At 46.7% G+C, this 21,524-nt stretch overlaps 1 protein-coding gene across 1 annotated transcript in view; it reads left to right on the top strand.

Moving 5' to 3' along the window:
* Window positions 1–21,524, top strand: part of SLIT3 (slit guidance ligand 3) — a 590,035-nt gene that overhangs the window by 410,613 nt on the left and 157,898 nt on the right. Inside the window, exon 6 of the mRNA XM_019635932.1 lies at window positions 6,865–6,936. Within this exon, the coding sequence (XP_019491477.1) occupies window positions 6,865–6,936 (72 nt within the window). The remainder of the gene's footprint in view (window positions 1–6,864; window positions 6,937–21,524) is intronic.

The following is a 21,524-nucleotide window of genomic DNA, read 5'->3' as shown; positions in this document are numbered from 1 at the left end:
TATTTTATCTTTCCCTTGTCTCTTCTCACTCCTCCCCTCCGCCAGGGATGAACCCCAGATGGTTATCGCTCAAGAGTGTAACTAGGGAAACCACAGACCTGCCCCCATCGCTATGGAGACAGCCTTTTATTTGTTTGGCCTCTGAGTATTCATGACATCAGCAAGGCCTCAAGTAAAACACAAATACTTCTTACAAAGAAATGTTAATTCCCATTGAGGAAGGTTGAGAATGCACATTAGGACCTTTTAGCTATTTCAGGGCTCCCACCAGTCTCCTTGTAGGTGTGTTTGCAAAGGGACAGCCCATCTCACAGTGGAGGTGGTGAGGAGCTCTTGAGGGTCCACAGAGCTGGAAGCTGAGTTTGGTCCTTGGACCTAAAAGTTGCTGAGAAACAAATGAAGCTCTCTCATCATGAACATGATGATTTCGTTTGACTTGCTTCTTGTTTGGTTGGGTTTTCTTCGTTGTCATTTTATTTATGTATAAATGCCAGAAATTTGTTTCCTACTGCAACTTGTCTAAATTAAATGAGCGCTCAACTTCCTTCCAACAAGTCTCCTTTATGCTAAATCAGTTTGCAAGGATTCTCCCTCTGCATTTTTTTTCAGCACAGATTCATTTGCCAAGTCCCCAACAAACCGGAAACTATGTAAACACAGAAGTGGAGTTATTGCTATTTCCCAGCGGTGTGTAAAAACACCCCTTTCTTCCCCAAGCTCCGGGGCGCCTCTTTGGTATAATCCATCATCCGTGTTTGCATTATAGCAGGGCTCGCTTTCCGGAGCTTCTACTGGAGTGGGTGCAGTTACTCTCCTGCAGAGGAGTTGCATGTGCTGAACAATAATATGATCTATACGAAATAAGAGGCATTACCCTGGCCGTTGAGCACAGCATGCATAACAATGCTTGTTAGAATAGAGTCACGCTTCTATCTTTAACTAAGTTCCAGGCAGGATGTCCTGACCTGAGAGTTTAGTTAACCTGGGACTCAGTCCTTTACACAGGCTTGGTTGGTTGACGCCTTTAGAATGCTAACAATCACTTGATTATCTAAATAAATCTGTAAATATAATGATACAGGTACATTAAATTTTGGCAGTCAACAATCACTTTACTTATTTTATAATATACATTTGCATTTATGTGCATTCGATAGGGAGAGATTACATGTAATTATTATGTAGAAAAAATAGGCATAAAGTTGTCAGTTCTATAGACAGGGATTTTCGTGGATACATAAATAATTCATAGATCAGTCAACATCTATATGCACGTATTCTTGGGTCTGGTGGACAAGTGTACAAAATGTGCAAAGTAACAGATTCACCTCTTTTTGCTCATTTGAGATGTCATTTTTATGTGGAATTACAGTAGCTCCTTAATGATGACAAGTAGTGACAACTCATTAGCAGACTACAGCTTAGATCATGTTTGATTTGCCTACAAAGTGTGACCAGTACTCAATTATATGAAGTGTATGCATATCTTTTGAACATAATTTTTTTTCCTTTCGCCAGTTAAAATAACCTTGAGCTTTGTTTTTTTTTTCTTTTGAAGACCCCAGCCAGCAGCAGACAAATACGCCTATAATTTGTTCTTCAATAATGACTCTTTTAGAACATTAAACTATCATAAAAAACAACCTTCAGAATCGCTACTAGATTTCTTGTTTTCTGCTTAAAGAACAAATGGATAATGGAGAGAAAAGAAACAGCATGTCAAGGCTACTTCATATTTTGTCTTCTGGCTTAAGAAAGCAGGACTTCCCCCCAGGGGTTTTTGGTTTTTTGTTTTTCTTACTAGTTGTAACATTCTATTTCTCCTCAGTGTAGAAATAGTACACTTCGAATATGTGTATGTAAGAACATATATTTTTCATCAAAAGCAAATTCAGATTAGTTTAGTTTTCAGAATTCTCTTATACCCTTTAAGATCATTGAGATGTAAAAACCATAGGTGGTAACATTCTTCCAAATAGTTTCAAAGGATGTCTTACACTTCATTTTATACCCTGGGTACCTAATAGAGTGTGAACATCTAAATAAGACTCAGTGGCTCTTATGGGTTAATTAACTGTTGGAGTTGGAGACCATGGACTTGCTTTGAATTTCTAGCAGGGCTTCCCTTGGAAATTGCATGCCAAAGTCCTTCCACTTGTTTTGCACAATTTCGTGTCGTTTTTTGCTCTCAGAAATTAGCAAACCATTTGACTCCAGAGGGTGCCGAACCTTAGCTACTTCTCCCATTTAGCATGAGGAGGGCGGCAGCAACTAGCTAAAATCCTAGAGAAAAATGCTGCCCTCAGATTTGGGGCCCAGAGCGACACAGCGCCCCGGGGCTACGTTTAACCACCCATGGGCAGAGATGCCTGGGGCCCCCAGCACATCTGGAGGAGCAGTGGACATCTGGGTGGGTGTGCCCAGGTATGCAGACCTTGCATCTAGATAACTAACTGGGAATTCTGCTTTTCTCCCAGATATCCAAAGCCTGTTTCTGGAGATTTCTATTGTCAAGGCGTTTCTTGTGGGGACTCAAATACACCATTGAAACCATGGGATTTTCTTTCTTCTTTTGTTGTGGTGGTGGTGGTGGTGGTGCTTGGGAGATAGGTAGATTGCTCTTAATATCATGATCAGGTTTTTAGAAAACCCTTCTTAAAGGATTTAGATATGCTTCTTTGAATTTTTGAACCGCACACATAGGTCTATCCTGCTTCAATTATGAAATTGGAAGTTGTGATTGAAAGAGATGAATTGTGATAACATTATGCTAACGGAAAGGGAATTCTTACACCAGCGCTGCCTCCTTGCTTGCTGTTTGTGGAGCTTATTTTGAGCCCTCTCTCATGCTGGCTTTCCCGTCTGACTTGTTTATTTTCTCAGAGCATAAAACACAGTAGCCGGGAAGCACCTCTCCGGGAGGCTGCGTTTAGTTCTCGACTGAGGATTCCTTTCTAAACGGACTCAGGGATCATTTTAGCACTCACGTTGTTTGCCGAAATCCGAGCTGCTCAGGGAAATTAGAGCAGTTAATTTAATATCAAGAACGTTTTGGGGCTTCTCAGCTTATTCACAGGCAGCAGAGTGTAAATTAAATTGAGTATCCTGGAGAAAGCAGAGGGAAATAGAAGTGGCCTCCAAAACAGAGCCAGCCTTCCATCCATCTTCGGCCTCGCTGCTCCTCACCGGCACCCTGAGCCCATAGAAACCTTGCTTTATTCCAAGCGCCCCCTCATATGGTCCTCAGCAGAGGTCTGTGTGGCAGAAAGACAGCCCCCCACATGGTCATAGAGGGCGTGTTCGGCCATTGTGCACTAGTGGTAACAGGGCCGTAGGGCCACAGCCAGCACAGCGGCTCACCGAGTGGGGCTTCCTTCCATATAGTTTGAACCCAGCCCAGCCACACTTTCAGTGGAAGGACTCATTCTGCAGCCATCCATGACCAGCTGTGATGTCCCTGGCACTGTGCTAGGCACCGGAGTGGCTGATTTTGTGTGGTGGAAAGGAAGCAGCCAGTCACAGTGCGAAGAGCACTTCTCCTCACCACGGAAAACAGAACAAGCCCTATCCGGCCTCCTGGGGCCGCTGAGTCTGCTGCGTTCCTTTGCACAGGCCTCCCGGGTGCTGGTGTTTCGCGTGGAGTGGCCGGTGGGCTGTTTTGATGTGTTTTGGGGAGAATCTTTGAAGGAGGCCTTTCAAAGGCATGGTCCCAACCTTCGACCTGACCGCTTAGAACACGCGCCAGCAGCCTCCATCCACCCCCAGAAGCAAACTGCTAAGTCAAGTTCCAAAAGCCTTAGCTGAAGGTTCTGTGTGTTTGCCGATACCCTCGTAGAAAGGCTGGCCTTGCATTTATTTTGTATCTCACCTCTGGGCTTCCGGCCCAACTTTTGTGTGTCTGAGATGTACTTTTGGAAGAAAAAGCAACCTCGTGTGAACCAAGTGTGTATTTACTTTGTTTTAGGGACCTAGCTTATTTGCATGAAATAACAGGATTGATCGCAGGCAATTAATGAGCTTTTTACAAACGCTGACGCTCAGTGCCACGAAGATGTACTAGCTGGGAAGTGAAGTGACTTAGGTTTTCATTTACCCAACGGGACTCTCAGAGGCTTTGTACCCCTGTAGACTCATGTAACGCACGGTGCATCTTGGGAATGACTCTGAGGACCAGGGCTGGTATACTGTTTATCTGTGGTTAGAATGAAAGGAGACAATCTTAGTTATAACAAATAAATGTCTTCTGGAAAAGCACACTTAAGCATAAATATTTTAAATCTTGATACACTTCGTATGTTCTAAAACGGTCTATAAAATACACCCACAGAGATGTTTATAGTAAAGCTCAGTTTTCCCCGTTACTGATAAACAGCTGGGTGTCGACTTGTGCCACCCACTGAAAATATTTAAACATCATGTAATCGATGATGCATTAGACATCTCTGCCTTCAGCCTTTAAACCATCAGGGTCTTCTCTAAGACGCGTCATCCTGGGTTGCAGGACACAGATGGGACATTGATTTTTTAAATTTTTTTATTTTTTTATTTTTTTCATATCTTCTTTCCCCTCACCCTTTATAACATCTTTCCATCACTTTATCTTTTTTTTCCCTCTTCTTTCTGTGAGTTTCTCTTCTCCCCTGCAGATTGCATCCTTTCCATGTACAATTCTATATGTTTAGAGTATTCTGTTTGGTTCGTAGTGCTCTCAAAAAAGAAAACAGAAAACGCTTCACAAATCCAGCAAATAAATAATATTCTAATAGCAGGGACCTCTCTAAAATATCTACAAAAAGTAGACGCACCACAGACTGCCATCTCTACACACTACCCTGGACTTCCCAATTTGATGATTTAGATACTTTTCTATTTAAGTGGATGGTGCCGTTTTTGCCGAATTCAGCATGTTCATTGAGCAATGTCTTGGAGCCGAGGGCCAGCTCCACTGCATTTCTGCTTGGTAAGGTCTGGTGGCCTTGGCGCACAGGGCAGGGGGTGTTGATTCATCGGCCCTGAAACTGATGATAAATTCCGACGCTGGGCAGCAGTCGTGGGCTCCCTTAATGGAGCCTTTGCAGGGAATGGGCAGCCCGACACTTACGGGAAGTCTGTGGAAAGGACTCTCAGTAACTCGGAGAGGCTCCGGAAAACTCAGGGGCAGAGAGAACACTTGAGAGTCCACAGGACTGGGCATCAGCAAGAACTCTGAGCACTAGACACTGAACTCTCAACCTGAAAAGCGCTTCTGCCTCTTGAGAGACCCACTTCCTGTTTACTGTTAAATTCTGAGTGTCCGGTACCTTGTCCCGTGAGCATCCATGAGGTGACTCGGTTCCCATATTATCATGGCAAAGCCCATCTGTTGCGATGCAGTGCCTCACGCTGACTGCACCTATTCCACACGTGTGCATTCACACAATCCTGTATCTATGTATGTTTTCAGTGATAGCAGTATTTTGATTCTAGTTCTGCCTTCCTTCAGCAGGATGTGAAACATTCTGTGAGGGTTACCAAATGCAGCTTTGACATGTCTTTTGCAGAGAGTTGTCTCAGGCTAGGAGGGCACAAGTTAACAAACGAAAATTCCAGCATCAGGAGATCCTCCCACCTTGGAAGGGCTGATGTGTTCTGAAACAAAGGAAAGAAAAAAGTCTATGAGGCAGTTTTTCAACCAGCCACCCCCACCCCCAAAGACAGCAGTGTGTTCTGCACACAGAGTACAACAGACAACGTGATGCTAATAACCATTTTCTGTACAACATCTTTTTTTTAATCAAATGAGTTATATATAATATATGATATTTAAGTTGGAGTGTGGTCATGGCAAAATATCCTGACTTACACATCAGATATGTTTTGATTCAGAAATTACGGTATCTATTTGTTATTTCTCAACTAAAATTCCTCAGTCTCCAACTAGACTATATATTCATCAAGGCATCTTTTTAAAAAGACATTATTTTCATTCTCATGAGATGGTATTTTCATTCTCATGAGATGGAAAGGGACTTTTTTTTTTTAAAGTAGTCCTGAAAGAGGTGCATTTAATTCTCCCCAATTTAGATTTAAGTGGTACATCTTTAAGGCCATAACAATATCCTTCCCCCCCCCCAAATCAGGAACATTTTCATCAATGGATTTCTTTAATGTTGATGATAGTTGGTGCAGTTTGAGGGAATCTGTATTTAGTCAGAAAATGCTTCAATAGAATGACCTACCAGATGGGCCCCATAACAAAGCATGGAGGCATCAAACCACCACAGACATTTGGTGCTTAGAATAATAAAAAGACTATAAAATTAGATTAGTTGAGTCTAATTTGGAATTGGTATATTCCCCATGCACCCTTGCCGCTCTTGAGCAGATAAAGCCTTGAGATTTAGCACTGTGTCAGAACAGAAGACTGCAACTTCCAGTAAAAGGGAGACAGAGAGAGGGAGAGAGGGGAAAAAAAGCATTCTGGGAGGTCTCGGAGGGCAGAGCAGTGACCTCCAATGATTTACAGGCCTTTAGCTTAATGAAATTGTTTCAGTGACATGACGGTAAGAGCTCGTAATGGATTGGATGCCCTAATGTAATGAAATTACTCCCTTCTGCCTAAAAAAAAAAAATGCGCAATTAATATTTACTGAGACCTGACAGCCTTTGGTGCGCTCGTCTGTGTAGTTCTCTCAGACAGTCAGAGAGGAGAGACGGAGCAGCGTGGCAGACAGGCTGGCTCTGCACGAGCTCCTGGCGGGGACGAGCAGAGCCTGCAAGGGGTGGAGGGACAGGCGCTCTGGTGACCAGGACGCCCGGCCCGGGCGCCGGCTCCTCAGCGCTGCCCCCACTCAGCCTTCATGCTCTCCCCTTGCTTTTCCACAGGCAACTGGACAACAACCACATCAGCTGCATTGAAGATGGAGCCTTCCGAGCGCTGCGCGACTTGGAAATCCTGTGAGTTGATTTTGCGATCGCTGCCTTGTGTGCGTGCGTGTGTGTGTGTGTGTGTGTGTGTGTGTGTGTGTGTGTGTGTGTGTGTAGGAGAGAGGGGGAGTGTGTGTGCAGGGGGTTCCGTGCGGGTGCATTTCTGGGTCTTGCTGCTGCAGTGCTATTAAAATTGGGAGCTGGGAGATCCCTCCGGCTCACCTTGGCCAAAGTGTCTGCAGGCAGCAAAGTGTGATTTCTCACCTCCCACAAACGGGCTCCTGCTAATTAAGTCTCAGCTAAGCCCTTTCTCCTCTGATGCTCCCACTGTGTTTGTCGCTGGGTGAAACAGATGGGCTGGAGTAGCCCCCGAGCACCTGCCAGGGCATTCAGGGGACGTCTGTCTGGGTGGGAGCATGCAGGAGACAGGTTACAGGTCTGGGGAGCACCCGGGGGTCTGCTGGAATCACCTCGGATCAGAAAGGGACGTTGGCACAGAGTTGGGGGGGGTGTCCAACAGCCAGGTAAACTCCAATCATTGCCGTTGCTCCTGGGGTCTCACCTCAGGTTTAAACCCAAACTTTCCACAGTAACCTGAAAGCGGTGGGGGTGGGGAAGGAGGAGAGGAAGTGACCCCTCCCCAGAACCCTACTCTATGCGCCTTATCTAGGAAAACCTACCTGCCTTTCTGTGTTCTGGGTTTTCAAATGGGTCTAGCTAAGGAAGCCTGATTTCAAGGGGGAAAGTCAGCTAAGAGTCATCTTGGGGTCAGACTGAAGTTGAATTGTGTAAGAAAACATTCTTATTGTTCTCACCTCATGCTACACCTCTAGCTGTCCCTGATTTGGGGGACACTGGAGAGGAAGGCAGTGGAGCCTAGCCAAACTTCTGTCAGGAGATGTGTGGTTAGGTCCCAACTCAGCCCCTAATTAGCTGTGTGACCTTGGACAGGTCCCCTCCGCACTCGGAGCCTCAGTTTGCTCATGTGGCAAATGAAGGGGTTGGTTGCTGTATCGTGGGAGCAACTTCTCCTTTTCAAGTCCTGAATTGCTTGGTTCTAAAAATAATCTTGAAGGCACAGTTCCGTCCAGCGAATGTAAGGGTGAGATTTGTTGAGCATCCCGCCTCCCCCACGATAAAAAAATTACACAGTCAACCAGGCTACGTCTGCCTGGCTCCCAGAAGAGTGAATACATGTTGAACAAATAAATGAACGAATATATTAAAATGTCCCTTGGCACAGAAAGGAAGGAGTGAAAGGGCTGCCTTTCACCTTCCTGTTCACCTGGCCCCACAGACAGCGGCCCCCGTTTGGAGACATCCTCTCCACGTTGCGCGAGAGGAAGGTGATTCCAAGAGGAATCACGGGAAATGATCGGGCATGCTGATCAAGCTGCTGGAAATCTGGTGAAAGCTGAGAATCCCCTGTACAGAAAAGACAGGACACACAGCCTGGGAGGTTAGGTTGTCATTCCTAAGATGGATGGTCTCTCCTCACCCAAACTCTGACCCCGGAACCGGCAACACATGCGTGTCTGCTAGGGAGAGGATGCCAGCCCACATTCAGTAGCCTAGGACTTCTCATATCGAGAGGCTGGAGCGGAGACGGGTAGGCACAGTTTCCCCTGCCTGCACGGGAGCCTTTGTGGACAGGGCTGCTAGGAGCATATCCTCCTCTTCTTGAGAAGGATGAGCAAATTCCTTGGGAAGAGACCAGGAAATGAAAGTCACCAGCTGCCACGAAACAGCTGGGCGACCTGACAGCCGCGTGTTCATTCTGTCTCCTAGGAGTGGTGGCGTCTCGCCTCACCAGGAAGGCTGTCTGGGGGAGAGGGAATGGCTTTACAGTCAGACGCCTGGGCGTGGAGTCCCAGGCGTGGTGGGACTTTGGCCAGGCTACTCAACCTCTCTGAGTCTGTGTCCTTAACATTAAGAAGAGCCGCCTTATATACTTCATAGGAAGTGCTCTCTGAATGCTGTCCCTTCCACTTCCCTCACTTTCTCCCCACCATGCCCCCACCCCCATCAAACCCCTATCCAGGACAGAACTGGGCTGTCGCTCTCGACTCAGATGTTTGCTATTAAAAAAAAAATGTTGGTATCCAGGTATACCTGGTCTCTCAAACTTAAAGCTTGAAAACCTATAATGAGGGGGGGGGGGAAAGCCCACAAGATCTGATTACTTCATCTTTTCAATTCCAAACAAAGCCAGATCAATAGCTTTGTTTTAAAGACGCTCTCATGTGGCTTCACATGGCTGAGTACTTAAAATTAATCATAATCAGTTATTCCATGGGTTTTTAATTTCCAGCAGAGGCACACAGCTTTGGAACCATCCATCTTAATGGTGAGCCATCTGAAATTGGCTAGTGCTGACATCTCCATTTAGAGAACCTCCCCTCCCCAACCCCAGACCTTCCAAATCTCATCTACATATTGACAGTTTATAATACTTCCCCGTAATCATAACTTAGGCTCCATAACGAGTCTTCACAATGAAATAATAAATAGGCACTAAGTGAGGGCACCACACAGTAACTTAATAAATTCTTCAGAGAGTCAGAGAAGGAGCGAGGAGTTCTGAACACCCTCTCCCCAGAAAGGGCATCTTTAAGTATCGAAAGCTTTAAAAGTCTGCAAATTAAGAAGACAAAATATAGTATTTCAGGTGCATTTCCTCTGTGACATTATGCAGCATGAAGGACAAAACATGGGCTCGTTACCTCATGGAAAGCTCTCAGGATGAATTAACTTAGGGGAAGTATGTGGACGTCAACTAGATCTGACCCGTGAACAACATGGAGGGTTAGGAGTGCCGACCCCCATGTAGTTGAAAATCCACATTTAACTTTGACTTCCCCAAAACTTTAGCTGTCTCTTAGTATCAGCAGGGGATTAGTACCAGGACCCCTCACAGATACCAAAACCCACGGATGCTCAAGTCCCCTATATAAAATGGTGTAGATAAAATGCACAGTGTAAGTGCACTGTGGAAAGTTCGCGAACTTAATTGTCCAACCTCATATGGTCACTCAGCCTTTCGCATCTGCAGACTCCCAACCTCGGGTTGAAAACAGTATAGGTATTTAGTGGAAAAAATCCGCGTGTGCGTGGACCTTGTGCAGTTCAAACCCATGTTGTTCAGGGGTCAATTATACTAGTGGAAATATTGTATTTAACACAGGATCACCCTGTGATTTCGCCTTTTCTGTGGGTGGAAATGCCATAAAACTTCTTTCCATCAAGGCTGAGGTTGGTCTCCCCAGTTGCATTGAATGAGAACTTAGGAGGTGAGAAAGCAGGAACTCCTGGCAGTGAGGAGAGAGGAAGCAGTGCCAGGCTGGAAAACACTGTGCAATCTACCCACCTTGACCTCATCTGGGGCTCATGCCTAAGGGGAAAGACTGGTACAGAGTATGGCGGACAAAAGCAAGGAGCCACCAGCTCCCCTTTTCAGGTAGCCAGAAAAGAGATTAAGACAAACACAGCACAGGTGAGTCTTCTCAGGGCTCCCGTGCCACCACAGGAGAGGACTCCCAGCACCGGTAACAACAGCTAGCATTCGGGGCAGTTACCCGTCCCTGAACACCCGTCCCCCCAACCAGTGCTTAGACATACATACCTTACCCCATGGCATCCTCGCCAACCCTGCCACAGAGCTGCTCTCACTGCCACCCTCCTGTGCAGAGGAACAACCCATTTCAGAGAAGCCAAGGCACTGCTTAGCTAGTAAGCAGTAGAGCCATGTGAGCACCCATTCCATCAGGCGGCCTTTCTGATCCACGTTGCCAAGGCGCCCATGGCCTCGGAGGCCGCAGCGTGGTGTGCACCGGCCCCTGGAGCCCCACTAGGCAAGCTACCAGTGACGCAAAACCCTGAATGTCAGCGCCTCCCACAAGCCTGTGGAATTGTCATTCCCTGCACCCAGTTTAGGGGTCCTCACAAAGTCCAAGGTCAATCAAACTCACAAGGGAAAGAAAAGAATCCTGCTTTTTCAACGGCTTAACGTTTCAGTCCCGGAAACGACGTATCTCACTTTTGGATATCCCCAACTAACTTTGGCAGTCAATGGTGTGGGGGCTCCATTCTCCAGACCTCCCCAAAATACAGCCCTGACTTTCCATATGCCACTTCAGGGCCTTAATTGAAGGGCCCTGTTTTCTGTGAGTCAGACACCCTTCTGTTACCCAAATCACGGCCCTTTTGTTTCCACCTGTGCTGTATGTTTGGCAATTCACATACTAGGTATTCTCTAAGGAAGACGAGCTTACACTGCAGTCGTATATGCCGAGACTGCATTTCCAGCCCCATGTGGTCAGGAATCGTTTGTGGGGGTGCCCTGCGCCATGGGCTTCTAGTACCTGCTAGTGAGAGTGAGGACAGCCAGATATTTCACCAATTATGCCAGGCTCCCCCCTGCCCAACATGCCACCCTGGGTAAGAAAAATATTTAATGAAAAAAAAAATTAAGAGTATGGACAAATGAAACAAAAATGAGAAAACTTAAGTTAATAAGATTTAATTACATTTTTTTCAATAGTATTGCAGGAGAATAAAAGAGATTTTCAGACATTGTCTCCTGACTACATGTAGCCAGTCAGAAGTTCAAGTAGACAGGCTGCCACGATGCCAGACCAGAGATGTCAGGAACACGCCCTGAAAACGCTGTCGTCTTCCAGGGCGCGGCCTGCCCTTGATAGATCGCCGGTGTCACAAAATTGTACGCAGATCTACGGTCTGCAGATAATCAGCATGCGCTGATTTGAAGGCCTCGCTCCCATTTATGGCACTTGCCAGTTTGGGAAATTCAGTAACATTATTATGGGCTGGCCCTGGAAGGACCTTAGATGTCGGCAGGATGACTTCTTACTGTTGAGATAAGGCGCAGAGAAGCTGAGAGCAGGGCCGGGACTAGCGTAAGGCCCAGGCCTCCTAACATTTTGCACATTTGGGCTTCCCTCACCCTAGTCCCGGCCCTGGCGAGGAGACACCAAAGGCAACGGCAACTTATAGGTTGCAAAGAGACTAGAACCGGGGTCTCCAGGCCCCTGACCCCATGTTCTTTGCCCACATTGGGCACCTCCATACAGGTAGGCTGTTCAAGAGAAGCCCCTGGGACCCTAAGTGTAGCTGTGCTTCCTGAATTGTTAAGTGTTCTTTATTATTTAGGAGATTGGGGAAGGGGCAAATGCTAATCCAGGATCCCACTTTCAGCTCTCTTGAAACCAGAGGTTGCAAACTAGACCACAGCCAATACTGTGCCCACAGATGAGTTTTTTAATACTGTAGAGTGTTTCTGAAAACTTGAAATTAGCATTTAATATTTAAAACTTATGATACTTTCCATAAAAGTCTAGACATCTGGCTTTGGACTTTTAGCAAACCAGAAATGTTGGTGGCCCTGGTCTGTGTTTCCGCATTGCGACGTTCTGTGGTAGCTGAAGTGCATGTGCTCTCCTTTGATGGGCTGTGTAGACACCTCTTTCCCATCAGCCCCCACTCATTTAAGTCACCTGCCGGCCCAGGCAGACCCTGCCGTCACCCATCCAGGCAAAGAGACACACTGTGTGCTAGCGGCGTGCCAGGGGCCAGGGACAGTAAAGCTTTGCATGAGCAGGTGCTCTGCTGGCTGGGACTCTCTGGGCCAGAGATTACCAGAATAGCTGAATGGGCATGAACAAACAGAACTGAGTGACACAGCATCCAGGACCCCCAAACTGAGCAAGGACAGACACCACAGAGGCAAGCAGGCATCTCTCAAGCTGCGTCTTCTGGGAAGTTCTCAAGAGTTCAATTTGCCTCCATATTCCCTTTGATTTAAAGTGGTTGTACATAATTGGGTTTATACAAATGATGAGAAATAAGAGATGAACACCCCCCCACACACACCCAGTTTCTTGCTCCCCAGACCCTTGCGTCAACCTGTGTCCTGAGCTCCCTCTCAGCCCACATTTAGAGAAGAGAGATTCAAAGTTAAAGCAGTGGTAGGAATTAGCCAGACTTTTAGGGTAGTTCCAATTCAGCCATATCCAGTGGGTACGACGTGGCCTGACCCTGAGCCCCGCTTGTAGACACAGAAGAATGGAGAAGAAAGCCCGTTAGTGATATAAGAAGGCAACGAAAGGAACTTCACAGGAGTCCTGATACCCAGCCCAGTTCAGGGTGTGCTGACTCACCTAGCTTGGGGTTGCTGTCCGGGCGGGCTGAGGGGTGCTGGCCACAGGGTGTAGGGACATTCAGGCATTGTCGGTCCAGTTCTCAAAACCCAGAGCTTAATACGAGCGGCAGTTTGTTCTCTACTTCATCCAAGCTGCTTCTGGATGTGGAACTAGATGCTCTGATTAACAAATCATAATGTAGTAGTCTATGCAGTAGCCACCCCCCGATCAATGGGATTTGTTGCAAGACCCCAGTGGATACCTGACACCTGAATAATACCGAACCCTATATATAGTTTTTTTTCCTATACTTATGTACCTATGATAAACTTTAATGTATAAAGTTAGGAGATTAACAATAACTAATACTAAAATAGAACAATTATAAGAATATACTGCAAGAAAAGATGTGACTGTGGACACTCATGTCAGGGGATCTCTTGCTGAAGTCTTTCTGGCACAACGTGTTGCCATCAATCGGGACCCGTTTTCTGTTCTCGTCTTCCACCCGCAGATGTCATGCCTTTTCCATCGTAACTAAGCACTTACCACGCGCTGTAACTTTTGCAGTTTGAGGCATGACAGCAAAACTAGCACGAATTTCTTTTTCCTTCTTCACAATTCCGTGGATAGACGATTCGTTCTTACCGCAGATTTTTAGCCATCTCAGAATACGATTTTTTATCTTCCCTTATTCAGTTGAGAACTTTCACCTTTTCACTTAAAGGAAGCGCTTTACAGCTCCTCTTTGGCATATTCGAATTGCCAGCATCACCACTCTTGCACTTTGGGGCCATTAGTAAGTAAAATAAGGGCTACAAGCACTGAAAAACTGTGACAGTCGATCTGATAATCACGACGGCTACTAAGTGACTATCCCGCGGTTAGTGTACGTACAGTGTGGCAACGCTCTGGACAAAGGGATGATTTACGTCCGGTGTGGGACGGAGCGGGAGGGTGTGAGATTTCATCATGCTACTGAGAATGGCTATGCATCGTTTATTGCTTATTTCTAGAATTTTCCATTTAATATTTTTGGACCGCAGTTGGCCACAAGTAACAAGCCACAGGAAGCACAACTATGGATAAAGGGGGGACTACTGTAATACAATTATTAGTATAGCCATGATAAATATTTTCAGTACTGTTATGGCCTCCGTTTGTTTTTGTTTTTCATCTCCTCTCTTTGGGCACTCTGATAAGATATCCCAATGCCACATTTTATGTAAATCCCCCCCACAGCCTTATAACTTGGATCTTGTTAATCTGTTCATTTTACCAAGGACGACACTGAGGCTGAGAGGAGATGAATGACTTGCCCAGTGTGACATTGGCAAGCACCAGGGTCTGCTCTTCCAGTCCCAACCCCAGCTCTGCCTGATACCTGAGCCCCTGCGCTTAACTGCTGTGATACAAAAAAATTAAAATTTAAAAATGTATTCCGAAACACACACCAGAGAAACAATTATATGCATTAGTGAGATTAGTGGCTGTAGTAAATGCCCAGAATAACTCAGGAACCACAGTTTCTCCTCTTGAAAAGTTGCCCCAGAAGGCGCTCAGAACTGAACCTATGACCTCGGCTTAATCAGCATCACATCCGGTTCCACAAAATGGCCCCAGACATGGAGGAATGAGGCTAAGGTTGAGCCTGGAGGTGCCAGAGTCTGGCTGACAATCCAACTTCACCAAACTGGGTGATTTGGGGTTCATTTCCTTATTGTGATGTGGAAGCAGCACTCAACCCCTTAGGCTAGTTATGTGGACTGAAGGAGTGTCTGGCAAGCAGCAGACGCCCAATCAGGATGCTCGTAACAATTGAGGTTGAAGAATTGCCCTGTACTGTTTTACTGCCTGATCTCCAGAGCATCCCACAGGCCCAGCGCATAGTAGGTGGTCAGTTAATCACGTGGAACCAGATCAAGTAGAAATTAACTGAATGGAGGCCCACTCTGCCTCAGCCCCTAGATTCTCTGTTATGTCTTGGCCCACACAGAACAAGTGGTTGTCCCAGCGTTATTTTAAATATTGAACAATGTAATAGTTTACCGAAACAGCACATTTCTCACATTCCCATTGGGTTTTTATTCCTCGAGCTAAATGGCGATTTTTCTTTTTCTTATTAACAATGAACAAAATTAGAGCCACAGTGAAAACTGGTGTTTTCCAACAAACAAGACTCTCTTTTGTTTATTTGCAAGATGTTTCACCTGGGTTTCCCTGGGAAATGCGAACATTTTTTTTTTCCAACAGACTTTGGACTCAAGAGTGTTTTGTCATGACACAGCTTTGAATATAGAACTGTCATGGCTTAATGAAAGTCTTAAAATAATCTCCAGGGTATGGTTTTTTTTGGTGCTGTGCTGCAAATTGTGATTTGTTCAGGCAATCGGGATTAAAACTGCATCGTGTAGAAAGCACCAGTAAGTTCCATTCGGCACCCAGAATACTAGGGAAGACCTGGTTCCTATAAACGCTCGTTTGTGCCACACCACACAGCCCTCCTTCCAAGTCACCCAGACCTCGAGTGCCATACTCATCACATTCTTAAAATGACCAGCTTGGTTTTGAGAACATCCGCTTGAGGAAAAAGTAAACATTTCTTTGAGATGTAAGATAATTTTTTTTCCATTTCAATAAGCAGCACTTTCACCGTTCAGGTAACTAGGATCTGGGGAGAGCTAGTGGTTCCCATTTGATTTCCTTTTTGTTAACTAAAGGCTAGTTTAGTCTCGGAACGGAAAAATGTTGGTGTGCGTTCCTGGGTTCAGAGGCTGTGGTGACAATCACTGAATTGTTCTTCAGCAACAGGGGCTCTTGAATCGGTAGGACTGCCGTTATCCGTTTCTTCTATGAGGGTATTTAGGTGGGATCAGGCAATGGAAGTCTTGCTGTCCCCAGCAGCCACAGACTCCAGCCACCAGGTCTCTGAGCTGAAATTCTGGCTTGACAAACTAGGTCTGAGAGCATCCTCTGGGGTTGCTTTGTCCCCAGCTAAAGCAAAATGGAAAAATAGCTCTTTGTCTTTGAAAAGAGATTCTAGAATGTTTTCTCTCAGGGGCAAGCTAAGGAGGCGGGTGGGGAAATGCCACAGAGCTGCCAAGTGCATATGGAGATCAGTTCACTCCCAAAACGGGGCTTCTACACCTATCTGCAAATGCGCTCCTGTGCCCGCGGTCAGCCTCTGCCCTTTTCCCATCCCCCAGCTGCCAGCAGTGGCTTTGGTGCCAGGATTTGAGCACGTTCAGTGAGGATCTTGCTCCTTGATCAGCTCTCACCTCATGGCTCCCATGGGTCTCCAGACCGGGTGCCATGATGCCCTTGAAGAGCCATACCTGCCTATTGCTGCTGCTGCCACTTCCGTCCAGGATGCGAAACATTGCATGGCTGGGCTTACCTGTGGTCAGGAGCACACGACTCTGCAGAACTGGGCCCTGAAAGCCAAGATCCTAGGAACTCAAGGAAGAAATTGGCCTCCACCTGCCAGTTGGCTTTCTGGTGGGAAGGATGGCATGGGGGAGACAGGAGATCAGAGCTGGAGAGAATCAGAGCATCATTCCGGCCTTTCCCTGAGCTTCCGTTTCCTGTCTGCGAAAGCACTCAGGAGCAGGGGTTGATGGGCAGGAGGGATGAAGGGAATTTGATCCCGTTTCTCCAGGGTCACATTTGGACTCATCGTAAAGCAGCTCTAGTGAGCCCATTCTCCTTTGACTGACACCTAAATCAGAGGACCCCAACCATTGGCCTATAGGTTGAATGAAACCTGCAGATATGGTATTTTATTTTATTTTTTAAATTGTTTTGGCCTTTACAGTGTTTAAAAAAAAATTAGTTGCCAATGTTTAAAACAAGGTAATTTTATGTATGATTTCAACTTTCCTTGACTATCTAGAGGCTGTAGGCCTGCATGTGGCTGTGATATTCCAGGGCAGCATTATCCAATAGGACTTCCTGTGACGAAGGCAGTGTTTCATATCTGTGCTCTCCAGGATGATAGCCACTGGCTGCACGTGACTCTCGAGCACTTGAAATGTGGCTAGTGCAAATGAGAAACTGAATTTTTCATTTCATTTCAAACTGATTTAAATTTAAATTGCCACATTTCACTCGTGGCTACCTTACAGTACAGGGCAGGTTTAGAGCCGAGTGGCGGGCACCCCGTTTGGACAGGGCGTGCCCTCTGCCAGGTCTCCCGAGCTCCCACCGGCCCAGCTTCCGTGCCTGCTGGGCCCCAAATCTCTGGGGCCGTTTCACATTCATTAAGAACCACGATGTTTCAACAGTGTCTTTTCTGACACTAAATTCGTCAGACTATCTGCCACGCCCCTCAGCCTCCTCTCTTCCCTTTCTCTATCTTAATTTAAACACCTGGGTCTTACTCCCCTAAACAACCCATTTGCACGGAGGCCCTGGAGTCTGATTATAAAGCCATCTCCCACAAAAGCAAAACCCTCTCTGCGTGAATTAGTTTCCTGATCCCAATTAGTCTCTTCTCTCAGCCTTGCAAATGACTTCCACAAAGTCAACTGGGTAGAAAACTTGCTCCCACGCCTGGGCCGGTCCCTTCTCCATATATAAGCTGGAAATGTGGCAGCCGGTTAAGGAAGCAAGCCCATTAACCCCCACGGCAGCTGAGCCAGGGGTCTGCGCAAAAAAAAAGAAAGGAAAAAAGCGCTCCCATGCAACTATTTTCCAGTGTTGCACAGTGGAGGCTGGTGGCGACTTTCAGGGTTTGGCCAGATAGCCTCTCTTTATACAGGTCTGGGCACCCACAGTCCCTTCCAACGCTGTCTGGAAAACTGTTCCCATGCCAGAAATGAGCTTTTAGAACGAGCTGGAACTGAAGAGGGGAACTGTAGTCTGGAAAGACCCCTGGAGGTCAACTGTTCCCACCGCTTCATTGTAAGAGAAAGAAACCTACCCAAAAGATGAAGTGACTTGCTCATAGCTGTAGGGAAATTTCAGGCCAGAAGACTGGTCTATTGACTGTATCCAATGCTCTGTATGGCTGCCCACCTTTCCCTATATCAGCAAGCAATAAACAAAAATGAGTGAAGACAGTCCCTATGCCCTACCATCTCATCATCCCTTAATCTCCAGCATTTTGCCAGAGGGAGCATTTGACATTCAGCATGGGGACCACACCCTCCCTTTCGAGGGCTTTCCAGTCCTGCGGCCACAGCTGCGGGCTGATCACCCCAGTGTCCCGAAAGGTTGCTGTCCAGTCAGAGAGCAACCTGGAAAGAGATGGACATGCACATCATTGATCCCAGCTACGGGTGCTGATCAGAGCCCAGTGGATAAACACTGGGGTCTCCTCAGTGTTTGCACCCCAGTAGCCCAAGGTGTAACCGCAGCCAGCTCCCCGAGAGAGCCCCTCCCTCACAAATGTCAAAGGATAAAAGCAAGACCTCTGGCAGCTCTGCCCAGGAACTGAGCCTCACGCACCCTGTGCAGTTTGTCCGCTAACAGCTCTGGTCTGGCTCAATTCTCAACTGTGCACCAGAGACAACTTGTATGTTTAGCCACAGCACTGATGAGGGGCGTGCAGAAACCAGACAGGGGCACACCTGCCGGGCGGAACGCAGCTTTGCTCTGTAAACAGAAACTTCTCCGGGGCTCTTTGTCCCCAAGTCATGGTAGTGGGGAAAGAAAGCATTGAGTCATTTTCAACCGTTTAAAGATAGCTCATTGGAACAGTGGGTTCCGGGAGCGTGTGTCAGCTGGTGATGCAGTATGGAAGGAAGGCTTTAACCACATGTCGCCACAATGCCATTAAAATACTTTGGTTATATACATACGTGTTAAATATATGTATTTGACACATACACACGTGTGTGTGTGCACGCACACATGTGTGTGTCAAATATATGTATGTGATTCCAATTGTTAAATTCATCTGTTTGGTTCAGAGACCGAAAACTGGCATCTGTGACCCAGACCCAGCCCCTGGGCGTTTCACTTGTGACTTTTGTACCTGAAGGTGATTTAGTCACCCGTATTAAAAGCAGGAGACCTCACGTAAAAATTCTAGATGCCTGGCTTTCTCTTTAAAACGGGGAACATCTGGCGCCACTGCACCCCCATCCCAGCATAGCAGCGCTCCTCTGACGCGAGGAGGGGCAATCCCGTGCAGCAGAGCTGTGTTTACTCCAGCCCCGCACAGCTCACTGACTTAATCAGATGTCAAGCCTCGCTCTCATTCTCGCCCATCGGCCCAGAACGCTGCTCAGAGTGGAAATTTATTTTTATTAAAAAGGTGCCAAAAGCATGGCCCTTCACATTTTGAAACTCATCCATCTATTCGGCAAATATTTATTGAGTCATCCTATGTGCCAAACCGAGGGCTAGGCCCTGCCCACATGACAGGGCACGGAACAGGCGTGCTCTCGGTCCTGATTTAGTGTCCACTTCGGTGAGTCTTTGCACACCTTGCCCAGACATCAAATGCAGCTGACGTGGAAATTGCCCACCTCTCCCCGTCTCAACTGCACACTCTACGTCCAGTTATGTGAGTGGGAGGTCATTCTTTCATCCTCAGCCCATTACAGACATCTGGGCACCCTGGAAGCTGCCTGCTTTCGAAATAATGTAGCAGGCAAGATTGATTGTCCAGGCTCCCGGTTTACAGATGATGAAATGGAATTAGGAGACTGAGGCCATCTCATTCATGTTGTTGTTTAAGGCACATTTGACAATTAAATTGGTTGTGGGGAGGCAGCTGAATCATTCTGAATCACTGCTAGGCAATATGTGTGATGTCCTCAATACATGAGTAAGGTGTTCTTCAGAACCCACGGACCAGAAAACAGTGGAGCACCGTGCAAACGTACGCTGCCGGCATCGGACTGCGCGGTGGCGCAATGTGAAAATTTATCTTTCCCGTTGGATCTCCCACTTTTTTACATTTATTTGGGGGGCATCTTTCCGTTGTTGTTGTCATTCTGTAACACTGGGGCTCCGCTGGGCGGCAGGAGATGAGTTCCTGCCTGTCACAATAGGGACAGCTAATAAAGGAAGAACCAAAGACAAACCCTTCTGTTAAGGAATCCATATCATCAGAGGCCCCAATTGACAGCTGATTGTTTTTATTTATTTCTGTAGGTTTTACATGACACCTGGAGACCATTTAAAATGTTACTTGGCGGTGAGAGCTCTGTGTTTAAAAATAACACTCACCCAGTGCCAAATCACTTTAGAGTCGGGTACAAATATTGAGACAAAAACCCCAGCTGTTATTGCCTTGGCTGCTAATTTGAGGTGTCAAATGAGAGCCCGACTGCTATACGTCAGTGAATAAGGCCCCTTGTGAGATCATTATGTTTTCTAACAGTTGAGAGTAATGGACTAATCAGTGCAGCATCAGTTGTTTTCATTATATGCCCACACAATGGTTATGAGCTTTAATTTAAACGGTCCGCAGGGAGACCAAGGAAATGAGTAATATGCAGCACCCAGGATAGTCCGGGAAGGAGAGTAACGGAAGAGGTGGCGTCTCGCCCTCCTTTTTCCTCGCTCCCTCTGCGTCTCAGTCCTCCGGCCCCATGTGCCCGCAGAGACTCATTGCCTGCTCCCAACAGGCGAAACATGAGCTTTGCTTAAGGAACAGATCTGTAGTCTTGGTTCTTGAGGGGATTAAAAACTCCAGTCAGCCAAGCCAGCGGGAAGGGTGGCTTTTGGCAACACTTAGACTTGTTAGGCAATCCTCAACCTTCGATGGCTTTGAGACGCAACGGCCCTCTCTTCCTTGTCACCTCTGATACCGCCCACACTCCCTGCGCTGAGCGCTTTCTGTCCCTTGGACAGGAGAAGGGTAACGCTGTTGCTTTGAGCAGCCCTGGCAGAGAGGCAAACACCATGGCCCCTGCCACATCACAGTCAGTGAAGGCTGAGTCCATTAGCCTGCATGACTCACCTCCACCTTGGGAAGACCTGGAAACTGGGCAGCCGACGTCTGTCTGAAGACAATGCTGAAAAAGACTGTTTTGCAGAATAGTTAGAAATCTAGGTCCTGGTGTCACTCTTTGAATATCGGCTCTGCAACGCTATAGTGGTGTGATCAGGGCAGAGTTCATTGATCTTTCTAGGACCCAAAATGAAAATGACAATAGTGTCTCAGGATGGTTGGGAGAATTAAATGAGATACTGTGTGAAAAGCGCTCAGTTACTATGAATTCAACACAGGCGCTGTTGGAAGCAATTACATCTTACAGGCTTAGAGTGCTAGCCATTGGGCACCCACGACATTTGTAAATACAAGTCAGGGCATTTCCAGGCTCGCTTAAGAAGACATCCTGTTGCCATGGCTGCTGATGACCAAGAGCCTCCTCCCAGGGAATGCTAACAAGGGAACCATCTTACTTATCTAGACTTAAAGAAGGTCAACCTGCCTCAAGACAGGGGTGCATGGGGCAATCTCTCTGACCCAAAAGTCTGGGTCCTCACCTGCGTGGAGGGGAA

This window comes from Hipposideros armiger, unplaced genomic scaffold (genome assembly GCF_001890085.2).
Source record: "Hipposideros armiger isolate ML-2016 unplaced genomic scaffold, ASM189008v1 scaffold_25, whole genome shotgun sequence".
Classification (NCBI taxonomy): domain Eukaryota; kingdom Metazoa; phylum Chordata; class Mammalia; order Chiroptera; family Hipposideridae; genus Hipposideros; species Hipposideros armiger.
This window is presented reverse-complemented; position numbering and strand designations above follow the sequence as displayed.